The 27,163-nt window shown below is 37.5% G+C and overlaps 1 protein-coding gene across 1 annotated transcript in view; it reads right to left on the bottom strand.

The window, feature by feature from the left end:
• The window catches only part of LOC122804788 (protein mono-ADP-ribosyltransferase PARP14-like), a gene marked incomplete in the record, with an annotated part of 1,493,437 nt that overhangs the window by 351,405 nt on the left and 1,114,869 nt on the right, over window positions 1–27,163 (bottom strand). The window contains 2 exon segments of the mRNA XM_044074882.1: window positions 7,510–7,686; window positions 7,985–8,047. Of these exon segments, the coding sequence (XP_043930817.1) occupies window positions 7,510–7,686; window positions 7,985–8,047 (240 nt within the window).

The raw sequence follows: 27,163 nt of genomic DNA, 5'->3' as shown, positions 1-27,163 counted from the left end.
TGTAATAAAATGTCACAATTGTGCATAGATGTCACTGATGATCTGTTTGCAAGTAAATGTTAAAAGTAAAAAGAAAAAAAACTCAGTTGCATCAAGTACAGCCAGCAGATGGGCTATAGTATACATACAGTTCAAATAAAGTATACAGGAAGGTACAAATAACTACTATTAGATGTAGACAGCAAAGGCAACAGAAAAGAAAACCACCAAAAAATGATAAAATCAGACAAAGGTTCATAGTTAACCTAATAAAGCAAATAAACAATACTGCAGTATACTACAAGGGGAGGGGCACTCTCTCAGTTTTACATTGACTGTATAAGCAGTACTGCACAAGGGTCTGAAATAGAGCTACAGGAAGAAATAATATTTCATTCCTTCTTGACAATACTCTTTTGGGGGAGCAGGTATTAGTGCATAAGAAACACTGGTAAACAGATTAAATCTGAAAGTCCAAGATATTTTATGCTAATTATTATTGTATTGTTTAGTATTAAATTGTATTTACAACCTGATAAACTGTAAAGCTATATACAAGAAGATTTAAAATTGCTTTATTACAGCTATACAAGAGAGAGTAAAGATATGTAAAAAATTGAACAAGACTGGTCACTATTTTTAATATGTTTTTGGCAAAACAATGTTGGTATAAAAAAGCATGAATGTTTCTAATTACTGAGTATGTAGTTTAAAATAACAGGACGTATGCCTTTGGTGCCAATTCCACTAGATATTTCTAAAGAGACAAACATTTTCCAATTAATGATCTTAAATTTGCAAGATTAAACTAAATGTACTTTATAGTCTTTGTATGTACAAATGCAGAAGAATTCAGTACAAATGACATTCTTTGTATGTACAAATGCAGAAGAATTCAGTACAAATAAAATTAATGTCTAGCAACGAATATGAGTGAAAAACTATGTTTAAAAAAATGGGTCCAGGATACCTACTAGATTGAAATGCATGAATAGCAAACAGTCTGTCTAAATACATACTGTACAGGATACATTTAATAAGTTCAAAAGTAAATTTTCAAGTTGTAATATTATCACTGGTTTCAAGTTGCAGTTTTATCATTGGTTTTTGGACCATCATTTTATCTGTACTAGTATTGATTACCCCAGCTAGAAAAAAAATTATATTTAAATATTGTATTCATTCAGCTAATGGACTAATACGTAAACAACATTTTTCAGAGTATATTTCGCTGTCAATTAAAGTTTATGGGCAGTTCAGAAATATAACCACATTGAAACTGTATATTTTCAGCAGTGTATAAATGCTTGCAGTAGCAGATAGTTCTTGTCTTTTATAGATATTAGTCTATTTCTAATCTTTTGATATAAAATTAATAAATGTAGAGAGTTAATTCAACAGTTGCAAAGAGTAAATGGAACAGTTCTAAGTCATAAATTAAATTTTGTGATTCCAAAAGAATAAATTAATCAAGTTAAAAAATAAAACTAAAGCAGACAGCTCATAACGAATAAAAACAATTTCACAGAATGGTCTGCAGAAAAAGTTTAGATACATTCAGTTTTGGTAGTAATACTTATTATTGTATTAACTGTGTAAAATTGCAGTTTGACTTGTATCAAAAGAAGACTAAAGGTTTTGTTTCTTAATGTGTTTTCTATATAATGTGATCAAAAATGCATATCAGCATTAAGTGTTTTGAGTATGTTAAAAAAAAAAAAAAGAGGGAATTGTTAGAGATTATGAATATAAGGCTGAAATTAATTCTGCTGTAAATATGCTGAAAGATAAAGCATAGAATAAAAAGTTTGCTTGAATATATGTATAGAGTTTAGCGATGTAAACTGGGCATTCATACTATATGTATAACAGACAGGCTTCTCTTCACAGCATCGGAAAAAGCTTAACAAAGCAATATTGGAAAGCAAGAGCAAGTATTACATGATTTTCTCATGTTTACAGAACAAATATCTAAACTCAGCAATATGTGATTGTTTTTTTCAATAGGAACAGAACAGAGGTTTCCTTTCATACTTCTGTTATTCTGATTGCTTGTATTTGTGCATTTTCACATCAGCAGAACTGCTGACAGGACAATAGAAAAGTCTAAAAACAGACATTATGTGACTTCCCACAGAAGGCCAAAAAAGATGCCAAGAGGAAATAAAATCTATGTACGTGACTAGCACTCTATATAACAACTGTAGTAGAGAGAGGGACAGAGACAGGTATTTTGTAGAAGTTATCATTCATATCTGTAATGAAGGAAAACTTTGTAAATATATGCTACAATCTGACAGAAAGAGTACGTGTCGTTTGTTATAAAAATAAGTTATCTGTAATTGTGCTTATAGCTGCAAAATATATTTCTTTATCAGTGTGCAATTTAAAAGGCTTGGTGCTTTAAACAGACTACAAATGGAGTCATGCAAAACTCTGTGTCTTTGATTCAGCAGTAAACAGCCAGCAAGACTGTGTCTTAAGAAGACTTTGGATCCAGCACAGCATAGAAGCAGTGCACAAATTACAATAAATTTTTCACTCATTAATGCTCAAGAAGAATCTTGAGTGGATGGAGAAGCAGGAAATTCACCCCAGGAATCACTTCTGTGGCTCTGCTTGACAGAGGTGCAGGTAACTAAATCACTTGGGAGGCGCAAGCCAAAATAGTTTGGCTAGGCTTAATTATGCCCTATAGCCTAGTACCTACCTATGAGCCTGTTATTCACATCATCGTGGGAGGTTCCAAGAATGCAGCTAGGCAAACCTCCTTACAACAGTACCACAGGCCATAGCCCTGGAAGAATTATCAGCTGAGTCATACACACTGCAGAGGGCAGTGACTAGCACAGTAAGAAAAAAGCTAAATAATTTAAAGCAGACTTTCCTCACAAGAAGAAACTACAAACCAAACATTCATCATACTTTAACAATTAGTCAGAATAAACAACAATATATGAGCCTGACAATTCAAAATTCTGAAAATCAAAGCTGCAGAAGCATACACAGTTTTCCTGTACCTATCAATAATCTTCTCACCCTTATCAGAAAAAATAGGATAGTAATAAACTAATTGTTTATCAGGAATAAATAACACTATAGCGGCTTGGTCAAGTTTGGGAATAGTGTATAAAAATTTAAAGAATGAGGAACTTTATATATTCAATCTGCCTTTTTAGGAGCAGCAGGCTGGTTATCAAGAAAATAAGAGGCAAACACACACACATCCTCCAAAGGTGACAGAATTGGAGAAATTGGTGAAGGTTGAGGAAATTGGGGGACTGAGAAACATCAGCAAACGCCCACTAAAAACACTGGTATATTTTGTTAATAGTCTCAAGGATAGATGAATCCCTGAAGGTAGAATCTGAAACTGAGCTCTCCTTTGAGACTGGAAAACTGAGCAGAAAATCCAGCATCTGCCCCTTCATCTTCCTGTCCAGATTCAAAATCTGGTACCTCTTCAGGAAAAGTGGTATTTTTCTTTATTTTACCGGGAAGCACTTAAGGATCAATAGCCTGAATAAAACCTTTAGCTATACCTAGTAAACTACCTCTTGTCTAAGGACATTTCAGGAGTTGTAGATACATGTTTAGTTTTCTCTTTCTTTTTAATAAACAAAATGAGGCCAACAGTGTTATAAATGGCAGCAGCAGTTTCCCCGGGGATGGTCACAACACACTGACAAAACAATGAAGCCTTCCCTGTTCCCTATCCCAGGACAGACTAGAGTGGCTCTCCCTTGCCCATTATGGTGATCAAAACAGCCACAAAGGATGTGGCTAACCCCCTGTCCAATAGTGGCTGCAGATGCTACACCAGATGGATCCAGGGTAAATGATGAGTGGTCTGAGGTACAACAAAGTGCCACATCAGTCACCCTTGGTGGCTGGAAAGAGGACTGACCATGGGACAGATAGTCTGTTCCATGGTCAAGCCAAAAATGGTGCCTCTTGAATTGCAGTTGTATAGTCCTCTCGTGGTAACTGGAATACCATTAATTTTATCAAATTGTTGCACAATAAATTTACAAATGGTACATTTACCACATCTTTTAGTTCCCTGATTAATAGCTTGTGTGTACAGTAATATATTAGCCATTTTATACCGACTATGTACCATAGGTACATATGTACCAGAGGACTATACAACTGCAATTCAACGGCAGTTGTTTATGGTATTGAATGCCCATGTAAAAAGTTTTACGTGGGGGAGACTAAAAGAACTTTAGCTTGTAGAATTAAGGAGCATGTTAGAGACATCATTAATAACAAGGAAACTAGCCCGTTGGCTGTACATTTTCATAATTATCATGGAGGTAATATAGAGGGTTTGAAGGTTACAGTGTTAGATAGTATTGAAAATACTAAATATTTAAATGACAAATGTATAAAACAAATATTAAGGAAAAAGGAATTATATTTTATATTAAAATTTAATACACTAAAACCAAATGGTTTGAACTATGATTGTTCTTGGAAAAGTTTGCTTTAGTAACTCTAGTTTAGTAAACTTATATTGTTTTATACATTTTATATTTTTTTAATCAGATTTAATTGAATAATTGATTGTATTTAATTGAGGAGGGGTTTGAAGTATTATATAATGAGAGATGAAGGTTAGTGTGATGAATATTTTACTCTGTAAAGGCTATTTGCCGAGGCGCTAGAGATCAGAAGACCAGTATTTGTACATTTTGTATCTGCAAAATTATTTGCACCTTAAATGTACTGTGACCTCAAATGTGCAGTATTTAAGTTAGAGAGTTGCAGACACATTTCCTCCTCCAGTGAAGGTGCTCTTGGGTGAATGTGAGAGACTGTATTCTGGCACTGTTGTGTTTTACATGTTTGTTTTTAGGTTTTACTTTTGCCATAGTCTGACAAATGGGGTAAAACATGATAACTTTAGTGTATGACAACACACGCCAACATTCATCCATAACAGTTTTAATGGAACAGTCTACCATCACCCTCATGTAGGTTTCACCACGTTTATAAAATACCTGTGGTTGGACATTAAGGAAACGTGAGATTTTTCAGTACAGACCATGCCAATGACCAGTACAAAGGACAAGACTTCACTTTTTGACAAGATGAAAAGGTCACTGTTGTAATACTAGAGTTATTTTTCTTGTTTTGTAGAATAATGATGAGTTTCAGCTATAGAATTATTGTTTTATGCAACAATTTGATGAAACAAACATTTTTAGTCATAAAATCTCAGAACATTTGCCATTTTTCATATTTTTTCACAGGATGTAACTGTCCAAATAAGCATTGACGGACATGTGGCAAACCTGTTATATTAGTATATGTCTCATCTCTCATACCCTAAAATCAAGACAGGTTTACATGATTTATATAAGATGTACACTGTTAGATTACAGCTACAATGTCTTCACCATTTAAAATGACAGTTACTTTATGTCTTTTACCCAAGATACAATTACAAAATAAATAGTTTCATTGCATGTCTCAGCAAAATGAATGTTGAAATAACTGATAGTGTGACCTCATAACATTTCACAACTTAACTTTCTGATTTCAAATGCACAGGAGGGGGGGTATTTCATGAACCTATGGTGATAAAAGGACAGTAACACAGCCCGCAGGCCTTCTTGCTGATTCACTCACCAATACTTAAAGTTTTGATAATAAAGTACCTTGAGACTTATTATTGTGCTTCTGTATTAAACAGGTTTTCATTTTTTTATAAACAATACTTTTAAAATTAAGAACTCTGCTCAATTTGAGATTTTCCACACAGGATGACGTCACAATGCTAAATTTTTACTTCTCAAAATGGTTATATGAAAGCTGAAATTCTAAATTAGTGTGACTTCTGTCAACACATGCACACCAAATCCTATGTTGGGAGAGCTGCACACTCCTTAGTAAACATATCAACTCTTAGGCTGCCATCCCTCAACTAAGTTGGATTCATAAACATTTGCTTGTCAGAATTCTATTTTCTAGGCAATTAGCTCAGAAGGTCAAAATTCAGACAAATCACTACTGATCTACACAAGTGACACTTAAAGTCTATTAGTTCTTCAGCATGCCAGTCAGATCAGTGCTTGTTATGGCTTAAAATACACAAATCAGTAAATTTCCTGACTATTATTTTCTACATGGAAAACAAGAATTTTTATGTGCAAATGTTGTTTGTAGACTTTAGTTCTGCCTTCAACACAGTGATCCCCCAACACCTGATTAAAAAATACCTGACCAACTGGGAATAAACACACCCCTATGCAACTGGATACCGAACTTCCTCACAGACAGATCTCAGACAATACACACTGGAAATAACACCTCAGAGAGCATCACTATGAATATGGGGGTTCTACAGGGCTGTATACCAAGCCCTCTGTTAACCTCGTTGACAAGACTGCACAGCCAAGTTCAACTCGAACCACATCATCAAGTTTACAGATGAGAACTGTTGTAAGTTTCGTCAACAACGATGATGAATCAGCCTACAGAGAGAGGAAGTTAATCAGCTCATTGTCTGGTGCGACGACAATCTCTCACTAAACGTGAACAAGACTGGAGAGATCATTATCTACTTAAGAAGGCATAAAACACTCTCCACTAACAATCCACAATGAAACAGTAGAGAGAGTGGAAAACAAAATTCTTGGGAGTACATATCACAGATCACTTAACATGGAATATTAATACTGCCGCTGTTGTAAGAAAGTGCAGCAACATCTTCATTTCCTGCAAAAGATGAGAAATGCAAACCTCTCCTCTTCGATCTTTACTATCTTTTACATAGGTACCATAGAGACTATACTAACCAACAGTCTTGTGACCTGGTACTGTAACTGTTCCACCTTGGACAAAAAGGCCCTTCAGAAAGTGGTTAACGTAGCAGAGAAAATCATTGGAACCATGCTCCCTGCCATCCAAGAAATATAACTGCTACAATGTCTCAGTAGGGCCAACAAGATTATCAGAGACATTACTCACCCTGCTCATGGGCTGTTCACCTATGTTCTGGTAAATGCTAGCGCAGTACGAGATGCAAAACAGCCAGATACAACAAGAGCTTTTTTCCACAAGCCATCAGACTACTAAACCCATACTAACTATGCTGAACTCTGAAAAGTCTGTTGGAATGTCCAACAGTGGTATCATATATTTTTGTGCAACAACTTTGGTGCAATAATCCCACTGGTATTCTCTTAATTCATATTCTTATGCAATCCTAAATGTGCAGTGATGATTACAGCAATACTAAATGGGCAATAATTATTACCTCGAAAAATTTCCCCTTCCTGTGCAATTTTTATGCAGTCAGTTAAGAGTCTAAGACAATAAAACATGTCATGTCAGTAGTATCTGTTGTAATACAGATTGTCTGTCTGAAAATGCCTTCACTTTGGGAAAGGAGTAACAAAATTTTGTTCCGTGATGCCCAAGTTGTATAATCTGAATGATAAGATTACTTTGACTTGACTATTAAAATACCACACAGACAATACAAACAGTTATTGCTATTACTTGATGCATCATTCTTACCTGTGCCTAGAGCTGGAAAGGATACAGAGTTAAGATTTAGGTCTTGGCACTCATTTAGAATCTTAAGCATGATCTTTTTTATGACCTTCACAGATGTCAACCCAAATGTGTGCATAATGTGTTTCACTTTCAGTTTTCCTGCTGTGGTTCTGACAAATCCACTCCCAGTCTGATTTCCTAGAAGAGAATGTTATTAACTTGGTTAGCTTTTGTTTAGTCAAAGTATTTTAATTATTCATTCCTGTGCTCTTCTTTAAGACTGAAGGCCAGCAAAAATATCATTATTACAAAGACAAAGAAAATGGGATCTGGTGCTAGTATTTTATATATAAATACAACCACATAGTCATTTAAATGAATATGCTGCCAAGTGCTTAGACTAATGCTCAACAAACAAAAATGCACTATTATTGTTTTTAACCGTTGTACAATAAATGCAAATCATATACAGCATATAGGAAAACAAACTGCATACCTAAAGCCTTGCATTCGTCTTCTACAGGCTGTCCAGCAGCTTTCAATACAGCACCAGATACTCCTGTATTGTAAAACAAAGTTGGATTGCACATTATATTCACAGAACACCAGGAAATAGTGCAATAACTGTCATCAAGCAAACATTAATAGCATAGTGATCTTAATGCTAATACGAATATTAGCAGTTTAAAAGTTGTATACTTACTTTTTGCTGCTAGCATTATTGAAAAGAACTGTGGATGCACTCTTAGATTACAGTTATTCTGATAAAACAGTTCACCAAAAATATGTTTAGTCAAAAGAACGTATCAAAAAGCACTGTTCTCAGAAATTACTTAAACCCTTCTCTGAACTAAAGTATTTCCATGTACTTTTATGGAATGGTGCTCTCTCTCAAGCTCTTTTTCCAGAAATTATTTGACTAGTTTAGTTTGCATTGATTTAGATTCATAAGTGCTAGGCTAGCTGCCCTTGTAGGCTATTTTAAGCCTAGCCAATTTCCCTTCAGAGTTGAAAATCAAACCGTGTAGCTTTGTCTGAGGTAAAAAATCAGAGCATTATTGCAGTATACATACCTAAATGTAACTATAGTAATCCTCAAGTTAGTTCTGGGAATTGAACATTAGACTTTCTGCTTGTGAGACTGACATGATGACCCCTATTATCATAGAATACTTAAAGGCACACACCACTGGATTCAAAAATTTGCATATACATCAAGATCATCTTAACCTATGCATTAACTGATGGCACCACACAAGCATTTACCCTGCTCTATTGCTTTTTCTGTTTACAGATTCAACACTGGCTTGATCCAGAAATTTCTTAACACCGTATACTAATTTCCTGTAATATCATGCTTACTTCGGTTACTGGTCTTTTTTTTTAGACCTCATTCTCTGATTTCCTATTAAGTTTAGTTCAATATTACAGGGAGGATAGCCTGGTAATTCTTATTACTTATCGCCTATCAAATTCTGAAACTGGTAGCTTTACAGGTCTTAACTGATAACTTACTTCTTTAATATGAACAATTTAACTTTCCAAAAAAAAGTATGATGACACCTCTTTAATCCTACGTTTGACCTATGACATAAAGGATGGTAAAGCCAAGTGTTTTAAGTGGCTCTAATTTGCTGAACCATAACACAAGTATTCCCAAGCTCACAACTTAATCCCACCCTAACAAGATTTTGTTGTTTAGACACTTACTTGAATCTGACTCTTCATGACAAACTCACAATGTCTGTCAAGAAGGGATTGCAAATTCATATTCATTACTTCAGTAATTCTATCCACCCTCTCCAACATCTTCTGCCCCTTTCTTGTCCTTCAATCTTTCCCAGCATCCCTCTCTTCATTGGAGAATTATGTCTTTTCACTATTTACGTTTTAGTTTCACTATAAGGCTTTCCAGTGAACAGTCTGGATTTATTTCCTTTTTTGACTGATTTGATTTTCTTGCAGACTATGGGATTCCTAAAAGTTTTCTCCAACACCAAAGTTCAGAAGCATTACTTTTCTGGTGCACAGCCTTACTTGTATTCCAGCTCTCACAGTCATATGCTACTACTCCAGAAAACATAGCCTTGACAATGAAGACCTTTGCTGTCAATGTGGTTTCTGCTCTTGCAAGTGTTATCTAGGTTTGCCATATCTTGTCTTTACGTCCAAAAAGCAAGTCTCTTAATTTTATTGCTGAAATCACCATCTGCAGAGATCTTTCATCTAGAATTGCAATATGTCAAATAAAGTCATTGCTGTACCTTTAAGGTTTCCTGTGAATCCTGAGGAGTTTGTCCTTGAGTTCCTATACACGTATGGCATATGTCAGCCATATTACCCGGCAATTATTTTGTTACAAACGTCTGCTGTAGATACATATTCTGTTTTTTTCCCACATGGATTCTGTCCTACTGGCATGGAAAAAATAACTTCCAACTAAATTATCTGACAAATAAAATGTAGGGAGAAACTTCCAAATGATGCACCTAATAAACATCATCATTCTTATTTCCCCAGTTATTTCACATGATCATGAATGCTCCTACTATTCACAATGTTCTGAGGTAAATTATTCCATTCATCAACCTCTCTGTAAAGCAGATTTTTTTGGATATCCAGACTAAACATTTTTCAGTTGCAGCAAATCATTTATCCTGACCACCTCTTACTCAGGAATAAATCAGTAATGTATACATGCCCCTTTACAGTTTCCAGCACGCTGTTCATATTTTATCTTCTAACATCTGCACAAGTAATGCCTTCCTCTAGCTTCTTGCATAAATTCTTCCGTAATCCTCATAGTTTTTGTACTGCCAATATCAATGTTTTTTTTTTTTTAACGTTCTTATCACTAACTACTGTAATGAGGTCTCAGTAAAAAAAAACATGCATTATAAAGGGTCTCGCACTGTGTCACGATTTACACAGTGCACCTCTGTTCTACTGTAACATTCAGTGACATTCTGCAGTGCATAATTCTTACAGTGTTGGTTTATATATAAAAAGACGCTCCTTGATGAAGTCCTATGACTGGGATCACAACCTAGCATGTTACTTTGAAGATCCTGTGCTCAGTACTGGCACATTTAGTGGTGTTATGCACTGAAAAGATAAGTATGCCTAGCCCTTGAACCCACCAGCATGTTCCCAATCTACTAGAAAACACATTTTCTGCTAAACAACCAAGAACGAAAACAAAGATTTAACATCTACACTGCTTACAAATATATACTTACGTAACTGACAGGGATTTTGAACAATTAAAGCTTCATGGGCGGGGGGGGGGGTCTAAGCTCAGGAAGAGTATTAGTGGCCCATCAAATAGGGTCCCCAGTGTAAGATACGGCAGATACATTAATTTTTTATATACTTTTTGGTACCCCTTAGGGCTATATTAAACCAGCCCGGCCCTCAGTGCTCCACATCCACTCTGGGTCTAGCAGCTTATCTCCTACCCCCCCCCCCCCGGACACACTCCAGTATTGCTGGGACCTGCTGTGGAATGGAAGGGTACCCCTGGATACCTTTGCATCCATACTGGTGGTGATGTGGCATTCTTTATATGCCCTATCCACACTGTGCCCTGTGTAACACATTCATGAATTGCATCCAAAGGCAGCTCTCCTTTCTGGACCACAACTCTCCTACATAACTCTCAACACAGAAGCATCAAAATCTGGACAAAGGCCCATGAAAAGTAGGTACAACTGGCCAAAAATTGAGGTGCCGATTAACAAAATTTGTATGCATAATTACATAACCCCACCCACTTCCGTTGAAACGTGGGATACAAACATTCAAACGTAAACTGAAGAACAGACGAAATATTAAATACAAAATATAACCAGAACAACAGTGTTTTTCTTTCGCTATTTCAAATTTAGGATCATGAATCTCTGTAAAACAAACATCTAGAGTTTCCCTAGATTCCTCTTCTGATTACAACAAATCCTATGCAGTTAGAAAAAGAGTCTTCCAGTTATCAGTCAAACACACTATCATATTTATTCATCATAGGCATTATTAGAAATGCAGATGTAACAAAATACATGACTCAGAGTCTTGATAAGTGTATTTAAGAAAGGACACTTACCAGGATTCAGAGAGTCATGTATTTTATTATATCTGCATATTAGCAGAAAAATCAGGCTGCACTGTTTTTGGAAGTTGATGGCTTGCCAAAGGCATACCTTGAGATGTCTGTGAGAATAATGGCTCTAAGGAGAGTCAGTGAGGAGTTAACATGGCAGTGACAGTTTCTTCTCCTGAATATTTCTGTACGGAAATAGTTTAACTAGTATAATCTGCCAAGCAGCAGTACTTTTTGTGTGACTAATTTGAAATTTCCACAAAAGAAACAGATTGCAGTCTGAATAACTGTAATATACGGACAGCACAGTGGTGCAGCGGTTAATGATTTCGCCTCAACACGAGGTTCTGTGATTCAGTTCTTGGCTGGGGTGCTTTCTGTGCAGAGTCTGCATGTCCCCCCTGTGTTCGTGTGGGTTTCCTCCGGGTGCTCCAGTTTGCTCCGATGGTACAAAATGTGTCTGCAGAGTTTCTCCCAGGCCTCTGCTGAAAATTGGCTTGTTCCAAGTTAGACTTTCCTGCTAAACAAATGTCCAATAAATATGTGTACATGTTTAGATATTGGGAGTATGCCATTTCAGTTTTACTGCCTTTGAATGTGGCATTGATACCTTCTGCCAAAGAATCAGAAATAAAAAAAGAAAAACTACATTTCTTTTTATTTTAAATGCAAGAAATTTTAAATCAAATTCACATGCTTTCCCACCATTTTGATTTCCTTGTGGAGGACAGGGCTATGTTAATCTGTTCTAATGACAGCATAAAGGAAAGCACAATTCAGTTGGTTTCTGTTGGTGAGAACATAATTCTGCATATTATTAAATGTATTTGTAACACAGGCAATTATTAAAATATTACAGCTCCAGAAACAACTAGTAGACGCACACTTCTGCATTTACGACCTTTTCTATGATAGCGAAACTAAATCACTAGACTAAATTCAAATTCTCAGTACCATTCAGTCTGCATACGGAGAAAAACAAATAAAGATCTGAAAGAAAAAAGAAAAGCTATGGCTGGAGTCAATCATATTTTGCACACTGCCTCCTCCCAGTTTGAAACAGCTGTTGGAAATCACAGCTATGTAAGCTGCTCATACTACGTTCGCAGTACTCCCGCTGTGACCCTGTGCTGGATTTTATGCACAGTAACAGCAGGCACTGTCTGAAATAATTTTTCTCATGGCTCTCGCCTCTTTTACTTACCTAGAGGTCAAGGAGAAAGTACATCCTATGACCAAGCAGACACAGGTGGGCGAGTGTGTTGTGTCAGTCTCCAAGTCACCCTGCACTACAGAAGTTGCACTATGCTACCTGCCACTGCTTCTATTTGTCTATTTGCTTCCTGTGACTAAAATTGTAAATATATATTAAAAATAAAATCATGATTTGAAGGGCCACTCGGGAATTCGTGGTACCCCATTATTTTGCCCTCAAAACTGAGAAATTCTGACGAATTCGGTACGGTTTAGAGGTATGCCCTCCCTAAGATAGTATCATCAGTGAACACCCTTCTACTCAGGACATGCATGTCCACCCATCAGTCAGTCATTAATAAAACTCAGATCCGCTGAGCTGTAGTTAGACCTTTATCCCTCTATGTCACTGCAGCAAATTAGCGGATACATTTTTCAAGTATTAGTTGATCCATGAGAAAAGTCTCCTTAACTGACCCCAACAATGGGTTGATTCCCCACTCTAATCTACCTAGGTGGAAGAAAAGAATAGCCCAAGAATAAAGGTCAAGAAGCCTGAGATATTCAACATAGAGATTACTGTTGCAGTAGCCCAAGATAATTGGGACCTTCCCCTTGCCATCAGCCAGCTTGCAAAGGTTTAGGGCATGTTCTACACACACTACTATGAGTTCAAGAGAGGCTCCATAAAAAACAGATTGTAAATCTCTGAGCTTTTTTTGCCACCAAAAGAGTGCTCCTCCAGCAGGCCTCATTAAGCTGTTGGTTGGCTAGTGTCCTTCCAAGCTAGGCATATAATTTCTCATTTGGGTAAACCTTCCACTAATAATAATTTTATGAGGAAAATTTAGATTTATTGTATTTAGCTAGGAAACGGATTGCTGCAGGGACTCCCTTTTCATATCTAAGGAAGTTGCCATTTAAATACTTTTATGAACTTTGTTTGGAAAAGTAATTTTTGACTAGAATTTTAGTCAGAACGCGAATGCTTTTTTAGGGGAAGGTACTATGCTTGTGGGGCACTGTCAGTGGTTTACTTACCTCAGAATCACTTGTTTTCTATTTTACCCTTAACTGACTCATTCAGGCACCTGTGTGCACTTTCAAGGCATTATTTTCAGCTTATCAAAAGAGCAAGCTTTGGTCTCCAAAGTTTTATCTTTCCTTTCTGCAAGAAATAGTAGGTTGTCAAGAAATCCTTGGGGATCAGCCCAGCTCCCATTTTGCTACAGCTGTTGTTGAGTGGCTGCTGTAGCAGCATTTTGTTCCTCAGACCACTCATTTCCCTCACTGTCCTCTTGGTGTGGCACATGCAGCGAGCAAAGACTGGGGGATGGCCAAGGGGGTGGGGGGCACTTTTCCGATCTCGTGGGAAGGGACAGGAAAAGGTGTTTCTCAAAGACAAGATAGGGAACTCACTTTGATGACTAGTTTGTCTGACGAGAGTGTTGGTCTTTTTCCAGATAGACCTGCAGGAAAGGTGAACGTGGAGAGAAAGCTTTCCTGTCTCCTGTTACTAGTTCCATGGACAGGTAATATGGGATTTCAGAAACTCAACTATCTTTTCCTTGCCTACTGTTTCTTCACACAACAAAAGGAATAATGGTACCCCCTCTTTTTAACATGGATTTTCTGTCAGAAGAGCAGTCATTATATGGGAAGGGTTGCAACTCGGGAATTTCTTCACAATTTGAGCACTCTGATTGTAAGGAAAGTGTGATTTCAGATTTCCCTCCTAAAGATTTGTCCTTTTTTTAAAGCTCATCTAAGATGAAAGATTTTGCACTTGGGAGCACAGTGCAATTCCTATAGCTCAGAAAGCATATAATGAATTGTTACAGTTAGAAATGCCAGTTTCTGCAGCTATTCCTCCTATGTTGCCTACCTGACAGAATGATTTTCTTACGGTTTTTAATTTACTTGTTAGGTTACAGGGTACCTCAGACTCGTAACCATATATTTTCTAATCCTGCTGCAGAGTCCATAGTGACTTTTCTTTTAAAATTTATAAAACTGATAACTGCTGCTAATCCCTTTCCCCAACAAGGATGGGAAAGCACTGGATAAGATGGAGAAGAAAATTTATTTATCTAGTACTTTAGCATTCAGAATTTTAAACTGTCAAGCTCATATGCTAACATTTTTGTTTTTAACCTTTGAGAACAAACAGAAGTCATTAATCTTCCTTCCTTTACAGGAACACAATCTTTGAATGCCTGTATTTCATCTGCTTCTCAACTTACTAAGCATATTTTAAAGCATGCTTTATGATGCTGCATAGTCCTGCTCTACAGCTGCTATGTCTGAATCCGTGTTGAGAAGTGTGCTCTTAAAATCCCCCTGAATGCGTCAATACTAAAATGTTAAATTCTCCCATAAATAATGGAATTCTGTTTGTCCCTTCTGAAACTGAGTTGCTTAAGATGTGCGATGAATGGGGAAATGTGATTCAAGGAGGTAGATTTTTCAACCCTCCTTTTTCAAGGCACATGAGAATTTCACTTGCTCCTCCTCACCCCTCACTTTCAAGAAGTATTTTAAGAAGCAAGGTGCTGATAAACAGGACTTTAAAATGCAATGGAAAAGAGGATCCAAAAAAAAACAAAAGTTTTCAAAAATCAAGGAAAGTCTGCTCAGTCAGCATGGTATTTGCCTGGCTCAGGGTTATTCCCTTCTTATCCTGGCAACCTCCCTGTATCTCTCAGAATTCATCTTCCCCTGTGGTACCAGATTGTAACATACAAATGGATTTTAAATATAATTCTGCAAAGGTACACTTTACAGTGAAAATCCCTCCCCCTATTCCAGGGGATTCTTCCTTGCCCTGTTAGCAACGTGTCTCCTTGTTTCCTCTCATTCTGCACAAGATACTTGCCTCAAGGGATAGTGCAACCTGTGCCCCCCTGTCACATGGGTAAAGGTAAGATTCCAAAGTTCAAAATGCTTTTCCATTCTTTCCCTTTTATATCTGATCCCCTCCTCCTTTGGCTTTCATGGTACAGACAAAATTAAAGCATCTTTTATCAGATTCCCATTGCCAAACTGTTCAGACACCCCCCCCCGCCTTTTTTTTTTTTTTTGCGGATTACATTATCATTTCTGTTTTAACCTTTGGACTTTCTATTACACCAAGAGTATTCATAAAGTGCCTATCACCAGAAATTGCTTATTGTAGACTTCAAGCCGTTCACATTTTTCTGTATTTCGAAAATTGTCTGATCTTTGCAGACTCTTTTTCCAGTTGTCAATACTCAACTTCTGATTCAAAACAACTTACAAAGCATCTTCTCTTATCCTTTCACATACAATTGTGTTCCTGGGATATCTGACAGATTCTGTCCTGGGAAGAGGTTTTCTTTCTTCCTCCATCCAAAGTAGAGATGTTTCAACAGTCCTCCACAGTTTCTCCTTTCAAAGCCAGGTTCCTGCAAGGGTATTTCTCAGGATACTGGAGTACATGGCATCCATGATTTGCATGCTTCACTTGGCCAGACTCCATATTAAGAATATCTAATTGTACCTCAGTTTAGCCTGGAGTTAGCATTTTTACCCTTTATTTTTTCAGATCCCTATTTTGGGGTTTGTACAAATGGAGATACAGTGTTGGGTATACCAAATCTCTTGCAATCTAGGTCTCCCATTCTCTCTCCCAACACCTCTCATGTCCGTCACTCAAGACATTTCTGATCTGGTATGGGATGCAGTCTCTAAAGGGTTGGATGTGCAAGGTTCTAGGGAACTCTCATGACAGAAGCACATAAATGTCAGAGTGATGTTAACAATGATCAACGCTCTTTGAAGACCTTAAATCATCTCTGGTCCCTAGGACCTTTGAAAGTTTACACAGACTACCAGAGTGTTGTGATACACAAACAGAGGGGTACCACATTGTACCCTCTTTGCATACTTGTCATGATAACTGGGGAGCAATTTAACTCTTCAGGCTTAATGCATTACATCAGAGAAAAACTTGATTGCAGACAAGCTAAGCAGAACCAGGACAGACTTGTCATGAATGGGAACTTCATCCTGGGGATTTCCAAGAAAGGACATGACAACTAAAGAAATTCTGCTTCTAGGACTCCTTGCATATGGGACTGGAAGACAGATGCTTTCTCTTTTTCATGAACGTAAATGCTCATTTATGCTTTTCTACCCTTTGCAACAATAGCTAGGGTTCTTTTAAAGATCCAGAAAGACTCTCCAAAAATTGTGGTGGTGACTCCCTTTTGGCATAGGCAGCAGTGTTTCTCCATTCTTTTTCATTTGGCCAATAGCAATCATCACATGATTCTCCACAGTTTGAATACTCTTCAACTAACTGGATGATATAATTTTGAATCTCTTTAAGCACCCTTTTTCTTTCAACATGGAATAAAGGAGGCAAAAAAAATGGCACTAGAAAATTTATATGGGCAGATGAAAATTATTTTCTATTTGGTGCCAGTCCAAGGATCAATACCTGTTTCAGGCCCAACTGCCTCTGGTTCTTTATTATTTTTGAGAGTTACTGATCTTTGGCCTTTCTTAATCAAGGTTAATTTCTTAGACATTTCTGTCTGCCCTTAGATTCCCCTTTCTAATTATCCTCAAGTTAACCAGATTTTGAAAAGAATGTTGTATATGTTGTCACCAAGGACACAGGTAGCTCCTCTGTAGGACTCTTTCGCCATTTGAACCAGCTTATCAGGCAGAATTGATTGTGGTTCTTAATATAGAAAACTATTTCAGTCATTGCTCTGACTTCTGTTAGGAGAGTATCTGAGTACAAGCACGGTTAAAGTCAGCCCTTCCTCATTCGTTCATAAGGTCATGTTTTCTTTGAGAACTAAACCCCTCCTCCTTTTATGCCTAAAGCAGACTCAGACTATTGAGCTCCCTGTCTTTTTTCCTGAACCAAACAGCAAAGGAGAAAAGACTCAACACTCTAGATGTCCACTGGCAGCTCAGATAATACCTAAACAAAACTCAAGCCTTCAGGAAAGGTAAGACAAAAAGACAACCATTGTCAAAGCAGGCAATTTCCATATGGTTTTCTTATGCCATTGCCTTTTGTTATACTCCACATAAGCTTCTTACAGGCAGGGTTAGTACCCATTCCACAAGAGCTTTGGATTCTCCAGCAGCTTTCTGGAAAGGGGTGGACTCCAAATACTCTAAAGACAGCAGCTTGGTCAAAGCACTACCAACTGGATTCCTTTTGCAGGTCTAGAACATGCTTTACTTGGATCATTTTCCAGGGGCTACTGGAGTCTTAATTTATTGGCCTCCTTCCTTCTTTGTCTCTAAACTATGATAATCTACCCAATTATCTTAGACTACTGCAACAGTGACTTCTAGGTTAAACACAATACAGCTGTGTAAGTAAAATTATCGAAACTCAATGTTGTTGTAGCCACCCCCAGGTGTCTGTATTCAGTCTGCTTTTGTTTTTCTCTTTTATTTCACAAAAGCGAGAAGTTATATATCCTTATATAGCTTGTGGACAATTTTGTTTCTTAGGATTATTCTTTCAGGGCTTTTGCCTCCATTTATTTTAGGCAAAAAAAGTTTCATGCTTTCTTTTTGTGGACATATACTCAAGTTCCTGACAGAGTGAATGGAACGCATTTAAAGGTCGGACATTGGCAAGGTGTAGGACCCAATTAGCTGTGGGTACTGAAAGAGTAATCTATTACAGCACCTACTCTTATGGTAAGTTTACTTACATAACTACACTAAAGATGTACCTAATGGAGAAGCCTGTATCTTGAAGTCATGACAAGCAACGCTTGGTGAAACTATACACCAAAGTTAAGTGGTCATAGACCTGCTGTTTGCAATGCAGATATTCTTAAAGCAAGTGATACAAACAGCCAGTGCTGTGATAGGATGGTCCTAGACTGCAGCAGTTTCCATAGTAAACTGAATGGAAAAGATGGAGTTAGCAACCCACTTGGAAAGGATTTGTTTGGTAAATGAGAGCTATTCCTTTTTCTAAAGCAAAGGAGACAAAGGGCTGTTTGGTCTCTCTAAATTCATACACCCATGTTAGGTAAAATCTACAACAGTAGTCCACTTGTGGTATGTAAATGGCATTTCCTGCAATGGAATACAGGAGAAATGAATGAAATGATTGGTGGACAGTTTGAAGACCTAGACCAGACACCATCCTCTAAATATGCTACTCAGGGAGAGTTCCATAATAGGCTCCTGTGCCACCTTTCTACCTAGGCTGCCAAGGCCACGACTTCCCGAAGACTGCCCTGCTCCCTACATGTAAAGCGAGAGATGCAATTATACAGCCAAACTGGAGGCTAAGCTCTCTCAACCCAAGACTGGACCAGACAGTCAAGAGGAGAAGGGAATTACTTGCATCACACCACCAGTCTCACACAGACCTAGGAAACCAGCACCGACAAAAAACACACAAATACACAAAAACATACTCGGAGGCTCTAAATAAAAATCTGCAAAAGCAACAGAGACCTCCAAAGCAAACATCCAAGCAACCTCCACCCCCCTAACACAGACCATGAAACACATATTTCACAAACGTGTGCCACGCAATCACAGCCCTTAAGGCAAAATAACATACCAAACACACTAGTAATAGGTGACTCTATAGTCAGGCACACTGACGTCCCACTCACTAGGCTGAACAAGGAGAAGGTTACTGTTAGCTGCCTGTCGGGTGCCAGAATCCACCACATAACACAAGCACTCAGGTCACTCCAGAACAAGTACAAATACGACTCTGTCATTTGTCCATGTTGGTGTGAATGACCTGAGCCGTACCTCCCTGGACTACATGAAGAGAGTAATGGAAGAGCTCTCTAATCACATATCCCAGGCCGGTATGACCCTGACCTTGAGTAGCATCCTGCCCTCACCAAGAATGATACCACGGTATACAGAAAAAATTATCAATTTCAACAATTGGCTAAGCTTCTGTTGTCATTCAAAGGAGATCCAGTGACTGTCAGCCTGAGATGACATGTTCGACAAGCCACGCTGCTTCGCTAGAGACGGCTTGCACCTGTCACCCTTAGGCTATCTAATACTGGCCAAGGCTCTTGCCACCCCCATAATGCCTTTTTTAGGCAAGGCTCAAAAGACAAACCCACTGCAGTAAATGGCACAAGTAACAAAAAAACTGAGGATAATGCTACTCAATGCCAGAAGTCTAAACCTCAAAATGCATGCACTCAAGGCACTCCTCAGTATGGAGAAAATCAATATATGGCAGTAACAGAAACCTGGTTTAAGGCTCCAGAGAGCACCCCAGCACTACCAGGCTACAACTCATACCATACATTTTGGCCACAAAACCCAGACTGAAATACAAAAGGTGGGGGGCGTTATCCATATTCATCAAGGATACCCACACCTCCAGGTTAGTGGTGCAGCATAATGCTTCAGAGATCATCCCCATTCAACTAACAATGGGCAGAACTGCAATTCAAATTGTAGTTTGCTACAGATCACCCACTATGTCCCAGGAACCCCATTCCGCATTTCTGAAAACACAAAGGTCCTACCAAACACCCTGATATTGGGTGATTTCAGTTACCCAAACATTAACTGGGAGAACTACTCATGTACTAACTCCCTTGCCCAACATTTCCTAGAATTTATAAACTCAAACACCCTGGATCAACTGGTCAACACCCCCCCACCAGAGGTGACAACATATTGGACCTGGTCATCACCAACATGGGTGACCGGTGTTCCACACCGGAGGTCAACCCCTTGCTGGTTAGATCTGACCGTAAACTAATCACTCTGGATATCCACATTCTGCCCCCACCCCTGGTCAAAGAAACCACGTGAAAAACTTTTCAAAAGCAAACTTCACATTACTTAAGATAGAGGTGGTAAGTTTCAAATCCCCCATGCTAAAGGATAATGCTGCCCTAGCTGCAAAATCCTTTACTAATGCACTCTACGGGTACCTACAAGAATGCATGGATCATGCTATCCCAAGCAAAACCAAGACTCACTCCTCCAAGAAAAGGGAACCAGTCTGGTGGACCCCTGCCATAAACAAGCTATACAACAGGAGGAGGAAACTAGTACAGAAGAGAGTAAAATCCCAAGAAGGGAAGACATCCCTGATCAGTATCAGCAAGAAACTATGATCCCTCATAAAATCATCCAAGGCTAGCTTCGAAAGAAAAATTGCCAAGGACTCCAAAGATAACCACAAGACATTCTTTAGCTATGTCAAGAATCTAAGTGGCAATTCCCAGATCTCCTTGGAGTTAGTGCAGAATGGCAAAAAATACATTGAACCGACCGATATCGCCAACATCCTGGCAGACAGGTTCAGTGCAAACTTCACCCCCCTCTCACCCCCAAAAGGGCCCATAACCATACCAGAAGAATATAGTGTCCCTGAAATCACAGACACTCAGGTTAAAACAGCCCTTTCCAAAGCCAAAAAACACAGCATCAATGGGACCGAACAGTGTCCCAGGCTGCATCCTACATGAGCTCAAAGATGAATTAATCCCTCACCTAAACACAATGTTCAATTGCAACACTAAAGGTGTTGTTTACATTAGCATGTGTCCTAGTTGTCCTGCCTTCTATATTGGTATGACTAGTAGGCATTTAAAAACACGTATTAGGGATCATATTTACGCTATTCATCAAAAAGATGAAACTAATGCATTATTTAAGCATTCAGTTACATGTTCCACATTTAACAAGTTTTTGTTTTCTGTCTTGGAAGTTGTTCATCCTGATTTGAGAGGTGGGGATTTCAAAAATTATCTTGAACAAAGTGAAACTCTCTGGCAAATTAGATTAAATTCTGATGTATATCCTGGTTTGAACGACACTATAAATGTTAAATGTTTTTTAAAATATAGGGAGTTGTTCATTAATAAACATGCTGATATTAGTTTCGTTGATTGTTCAATTAATCTTTGATTAGATATGCTATTTATATGCTGAATTTATTTATTTATTTATTTATTTTATTTATTTATTTAATTTAACATTTGTTGTCCGGGAATGTCCGACTAGGTTCCACAGATCCTGTTTTCAGCGGAGGCCCGGGGAGAAATGCTCCAAATGCATGTCTTTGGAATTGTGATGAATTTTTTATTCTGATGAAGTCTACGGATGAAAGCGGGCAATAAACTGGTGTACGCTATTTCTTTTGAGTTTTTCATCGTTTTTCACTGCCTTAACTGTGGTATTTTATTTGTTTTATTATTTGGTTCTTTTTTATTTGTTTTCATTCTGTGCTTGTGCCTGTATCATGGCCGAGGCAGTTGAAGATCCTTTGCTTGGTCTATCCATTCACCCTACACCAACATCGGACAATACTAATACTGTTAATATTAATAACTTGCTGGTTACCACTTTAGTGGACATACAAAATTCTTTGAGATTTTTGGTAACCAAAGCTGGTGAGCGTGATTCTGATTGTCAACGTGAGGGACGAGCTGCGGCGAATGCCTCTAGTCCTATTGAAATATATGAAGAAATGGATACTATCATTGATTTGGAGAACGCAGTCGGCGTTGGAAAAAAACAGGGTTTGGCTAAATCACGTTCCAGTCGGTGTAACCATGCTGATAGGGGTGTGTTTCACAATTCTGTTGAACACTTCCTTGAGAGTTCTGACAACCCTTTCAGCAGTTTGGGAAGTTATCGGAAAAATGTGAACAGTGCCAATATGAATAAAAAGCGTGAGCAACTGGTAAGACTTTTAAAAAGATACCGTTCTCTAAATTTGGAGAACAGTTACATTTCATGTTGCATTGAACTTAATATAGTCCCTAAGGGACTTAGATTCTTTAAATGTCCTAATGGTGTTTATGCTGAGCATCCGTTATTTGATGCCTTAGTTACTTTCTTTAATGATGCTGGTTTGCGTCTACTGAAATTGCTCATGGACAACAATTTTGCTAAAATGAGTTCGTTAAAAGACGAAATTATCAGCATTGAATCGAGTTTAAAGGTTATGTTTTCAGAGGATACCTTTACTGAGTTTTTAGACTCTTTATGGGATGAAGTTGAACAGCATTCCACTGAAGTTATCGGGCGGAAACAATCAAAATTGGCGCAGGATATTAATTCCTATCAGAACAAAACGGCTTATGACAATTTTGTTCACAAAGGCTATAATGCCAATAATTATCATGGTAATCATAATAATGGACTTAATTTAGACAATGACAATAGGAAGACTTACAGTACGGTTGTCTCTAAATCTCGTTCTGTTGGTCAATTTGTTTCTAGCAACAGTGGGGTTGATCAGCATTTTTCTTCCCCGCCTGCTGCTACCACTGACAGTCGTGATTGTCCCACTGTTAATCATAATTCTGGTGTTGCAGTCAACATTGATCACTTAGGAACAAATGACTGTAGTCCTTCTACTAACATTAACAATGACAATGTAGTTAATACTACGAACAAAGTTGAGACTATTCCTAAAATTGCTTCTAATAGTTCTTCATCTTCTGCTTCTGCTTTTTTCAGCAAAAAGAGTTACAGCAACAAACAAACTGTCCTCACGAGAAGCCGAACTTTTTTGGCCTCGAATTCTTCAGGGGACGAGACAGATTATGTCAAGGACAATTTTGGTCTTATTAATTTAAGTAATCATTATTTCTCTGAAATTGAATTAAAAATTCTTAGGTATGGTTTAAATTTTGTGCCTAATGTTAAAGCCAACTTTAGTAAAACTGTAGTTGACATTAAGAAGTATACAAGGAAATTGAATTTATTTTATTTAATGAATGATATTCCTATTAAGAACAAAAGCTTAGTTAAGCCTTCCAGTTTTACCCCTCAGTTACATCACACCATTAGGGTGTTTGAGGAATTGTGTATTCAGGACATTGGGCAGATGTTATGTAGTAGACCAAATACTTATTCCAACTTAAACAATGATGAAATGAAAGCTTTTTACAACCTTAGGTCATTGAATAATGATTTAAGGTTCATGAAGAGTGATAAAGGTGGCAATATTGTCATCATGAAACAGCAGGTTTACAAAAATAAAATGTTGGATATTTTAGGAAATAAAGAAGAGTATGAAACTATTAATTTTCATCAGATCTTGTACAAACAACGTATGATTCATTCCTACTTATATGATGCACTTATGTCTGGTGACATTAGTTACGAAGTTTATGATTTTTGTACAGTGCAGGAACCTAGGATAGGTGTTATTTTTGGAATACCAAAAACTCATAAGTGTTTGACTAACCCTCCCCTCAGGCCCATTGTTTCTTCACCTCATTCAGTTACTGAGGGTATTTCTCTTGTTATTGATGCTATTTTAGGACCTTGTTTAGCCAAAGAAGTATCTTATGTTAGAGACTCTTGGCATTTTTTGAAAAAATTAAATTTATACGCTGAGTGGAGTTTTTGATTTTCAAAAGTATATTATGTTCACAATTGATGTTGTATCTTTATACACCTGTATACCACACTGTGAGGGTGTTGAAGCCGTACGTTGCTTCTTAGCTAAGAAAAATTATGGGCTTAGCTGTAATGCCATTTCTACCATTTGTGGCTTTTTGGACATAATTTTAGACAATTTTTTTCTTTTTGATAAGATGTATTATAAACAAAAGAGAGGAGTTGCTATGGGTCTCCTGCAGCACCTGCCTATGCCAATTTGGTTATGGCATGGTGGGAATTTCAGTTTTTACCCCACTTAAGTAACAAATTTAACATCTCCTTTTGTCGTTTTGTTGATGATTTGTTTTTTATTATTGAGGGTGACCCAAGTACTGTTGATTCTTTTCTTTTTGAAGTAAACTTATTGTCTAGTTATTTGAAATTCACAAGAGGTTGTGTCGGTTTAAAAGTCAACTTTTTAGATGTGCTTCTCTGGTGGGATATTGATGATATGAGATTTCATAGTCGCATTTATCGTAGAGAGACGTTTACCAACAGTTATTTGCATTACTCTAGTAATCATCCTAGGCACATCGTTAAAAATATTCCTAGAGGACAGTTTATTAGAGCTAGCCGTAGGACCTCTAAAAATTGTGACTTGATCTGTGAATTTGAATTTATTATTAATTTGTTTGTTGATAGAGGGTATCATAGGTCTGATTTAACAAAAACTAGTAATGAGATTATGAGTAAACGCTTAGACGTTTATAAGCCTCTGTTGGATTATACTTCCAAAGAGACTTTATGCCTCAATACTGTTTCTACTAATAAGACTGTTGATACTAATTTGATTTGTGCCCTTGATATGACGGTTGACAGTCAGCGTATTCAGCAAGTGTTGATTAAAAACTGGATTATAAGAGGTAACTCTGACTTATATAATGTTCTGGGTGACAAACCTTGTTTTGTTTCAAAGAATAATTTTAGTTTGAAGAAAGCATTAGAATTTAATGACAACCAACCTGTTATTACTGTGACTGACAAAAAAGGTATGCACTGTTGTCATCAGTGCAATATGTGTCGATATATTTCTGAGGGTCCGTATATCAATATTGACACATATGAGAGAACTATAGGTGTACCATGCTTTGTAAATTGCAACACTAAAGGTGTTGTTTACATTAGCATGTGTTCTAGTTGTCCTGCCTTCTATATTGGTATGACTAGTAGGCATTTAAAAACACGTATTAGGGAGCATATTTACACTATTCGTCAAAAAGATTAAACTAATGCATTATTTAAGCATTCAGTTACATGTTCCACATTTAACAAGTTTGTGTTTTCTGTCTTGGAAGTTGTTCATCCTGATTTGAGAGGTGGGGATTTCAAAAATGATCTTGAACAACGTGAAACTCTCTGGCAAATTAGATTAAATTCTGATGTGGTTTGAACGACACTATAAATGTTAAATGTTTTTTAAAAATATAGGGAGTTGTTCATTAATAAACATGCTGATATTAGTTCTTTTTTTACTTGAGCTTGTACCTTTAAGGCTTTTTAATTAGTTTTGTTGATTGTTCAATTAATCTTTGATTAGATATGCTATTTATATGCTGAATTGTGATGAATTTTTTATTCTAAAAAGAAAACGATGAGTGCACCATGCGCTGTAGAAATAAATTCCAATGAGATCTCAAAGAAGGCTCCTGGTTGAACAAAAGTTCACGTTTATTGTTCAAAACAAACGAACATAAGAACTGCAGTAAAGTGAGCACTTTCGCGTTGTACACCAACGCTTCATCAGACATAAATGCAGTAAAAAGCACTCCGCCCTAAATACTAATAGCATCATGACATCACAACATTCATTAAGACATTCAACCAACAACAAAGAACATTTAAAACATAACCTAAATTTAAAATTAATGCTTGAGGGGTCTGGATGTTAAAAAAGGCTTAATGGAAAACCTGTCATTAAGCCCAAACCTATGGGCTTGTAACTTCATTATCCATTTGCCCTCTCTCTCCTCAGTCCTATTTTTAAAATTACCTAACCTGCTGTTTTTAGTGACTAACTCCAGAACTTGAAATTTAAAATTATGTGTGCTGCCTAACTCCACTATGTGTTTCGCCAGGGCATTCATAACATTGCCTTTCGTGATGGCATAGATATGCTCTCTGACATGCTCTCGTAGCGACCTGGTCATCATGCCCACATAGAATGTCTGGCATAATTGACATTCAGCTACATATACTAAATTCACGGATCTACAATTAGCATAGTGTTTGAATGAGTATGTCTTTTTAGTAACCGGATGTGTAAAGCTGCCAGAATTATACGTTCGGACAGCTCTTGTCATAACATAATAATCTATTAAGTGAGAGCATATTCCTATAAGCCACTCTGGGTCTTACATCGACCAACGATCTAATTCTGTCATCAATCATTAAGATGCCCCAATGTTTAAGGACATCCAAGATGTAATTGTTCCTATTGGTATAAGGGATGACAATCCTGTTAACATTGTCCCTGTTCATGCACTTGGATTGATGTGGATGACCACTTGATCTGTTGATCAAAGGAGCTCCCTCATTGGATCTACGACAGTCCCCCTTAGAGATGGCATTGAGTACATGATTCTTCCCATAGCCCCTGGATATAAAATTCCTAACTAAGTTCTCCTTATGTTTGTGATAGGCTGCTGGTTGTGATGTTAACTTTGAGACCCTGACAGTTTGATTAGTAATAATATTCCTGTGTACATGCTTAGGATGCATGCTTTCATGATGTAGTAAATGATTTCTCCAACAGGTCTTCCTGTAGAGTTCAGTGTCAAAACCATGAAGGATGTACACAGGGACAATCGCCTTATAAGCCTGACTAGCTTGGTCTGCAAGGCTAGTGTGCATCATCATGGATCTCATTAACAGAGACACTGGAAACCTCCAAACACTGGACTCTACCCAGTTCGGCTTGGTTAAAGGCAGGATCATGCCTCCTAAACCTGGTGTACTTCTTTGAGACCATTACCAAGGCTATAG

This window comes from Protopterus annectens, chromosome 6.part0 (assembly GCF_019279795.1).
Source record: "Protopterus annectens isolate FY-2018-M chromosome 6.part0, PAN1.0, whole genome shotgun sequence".
Lineage (NCBI taxonomy): Eukaryota > Metazoa > Chordata > Ceratodontiformes > Protopteridae > Protopterus > Protopterus annectens.
Note: the sequence above shows the minus strand (reverse complement) of the source record. Positions and strands in the feature narration are given on the sequence as shown.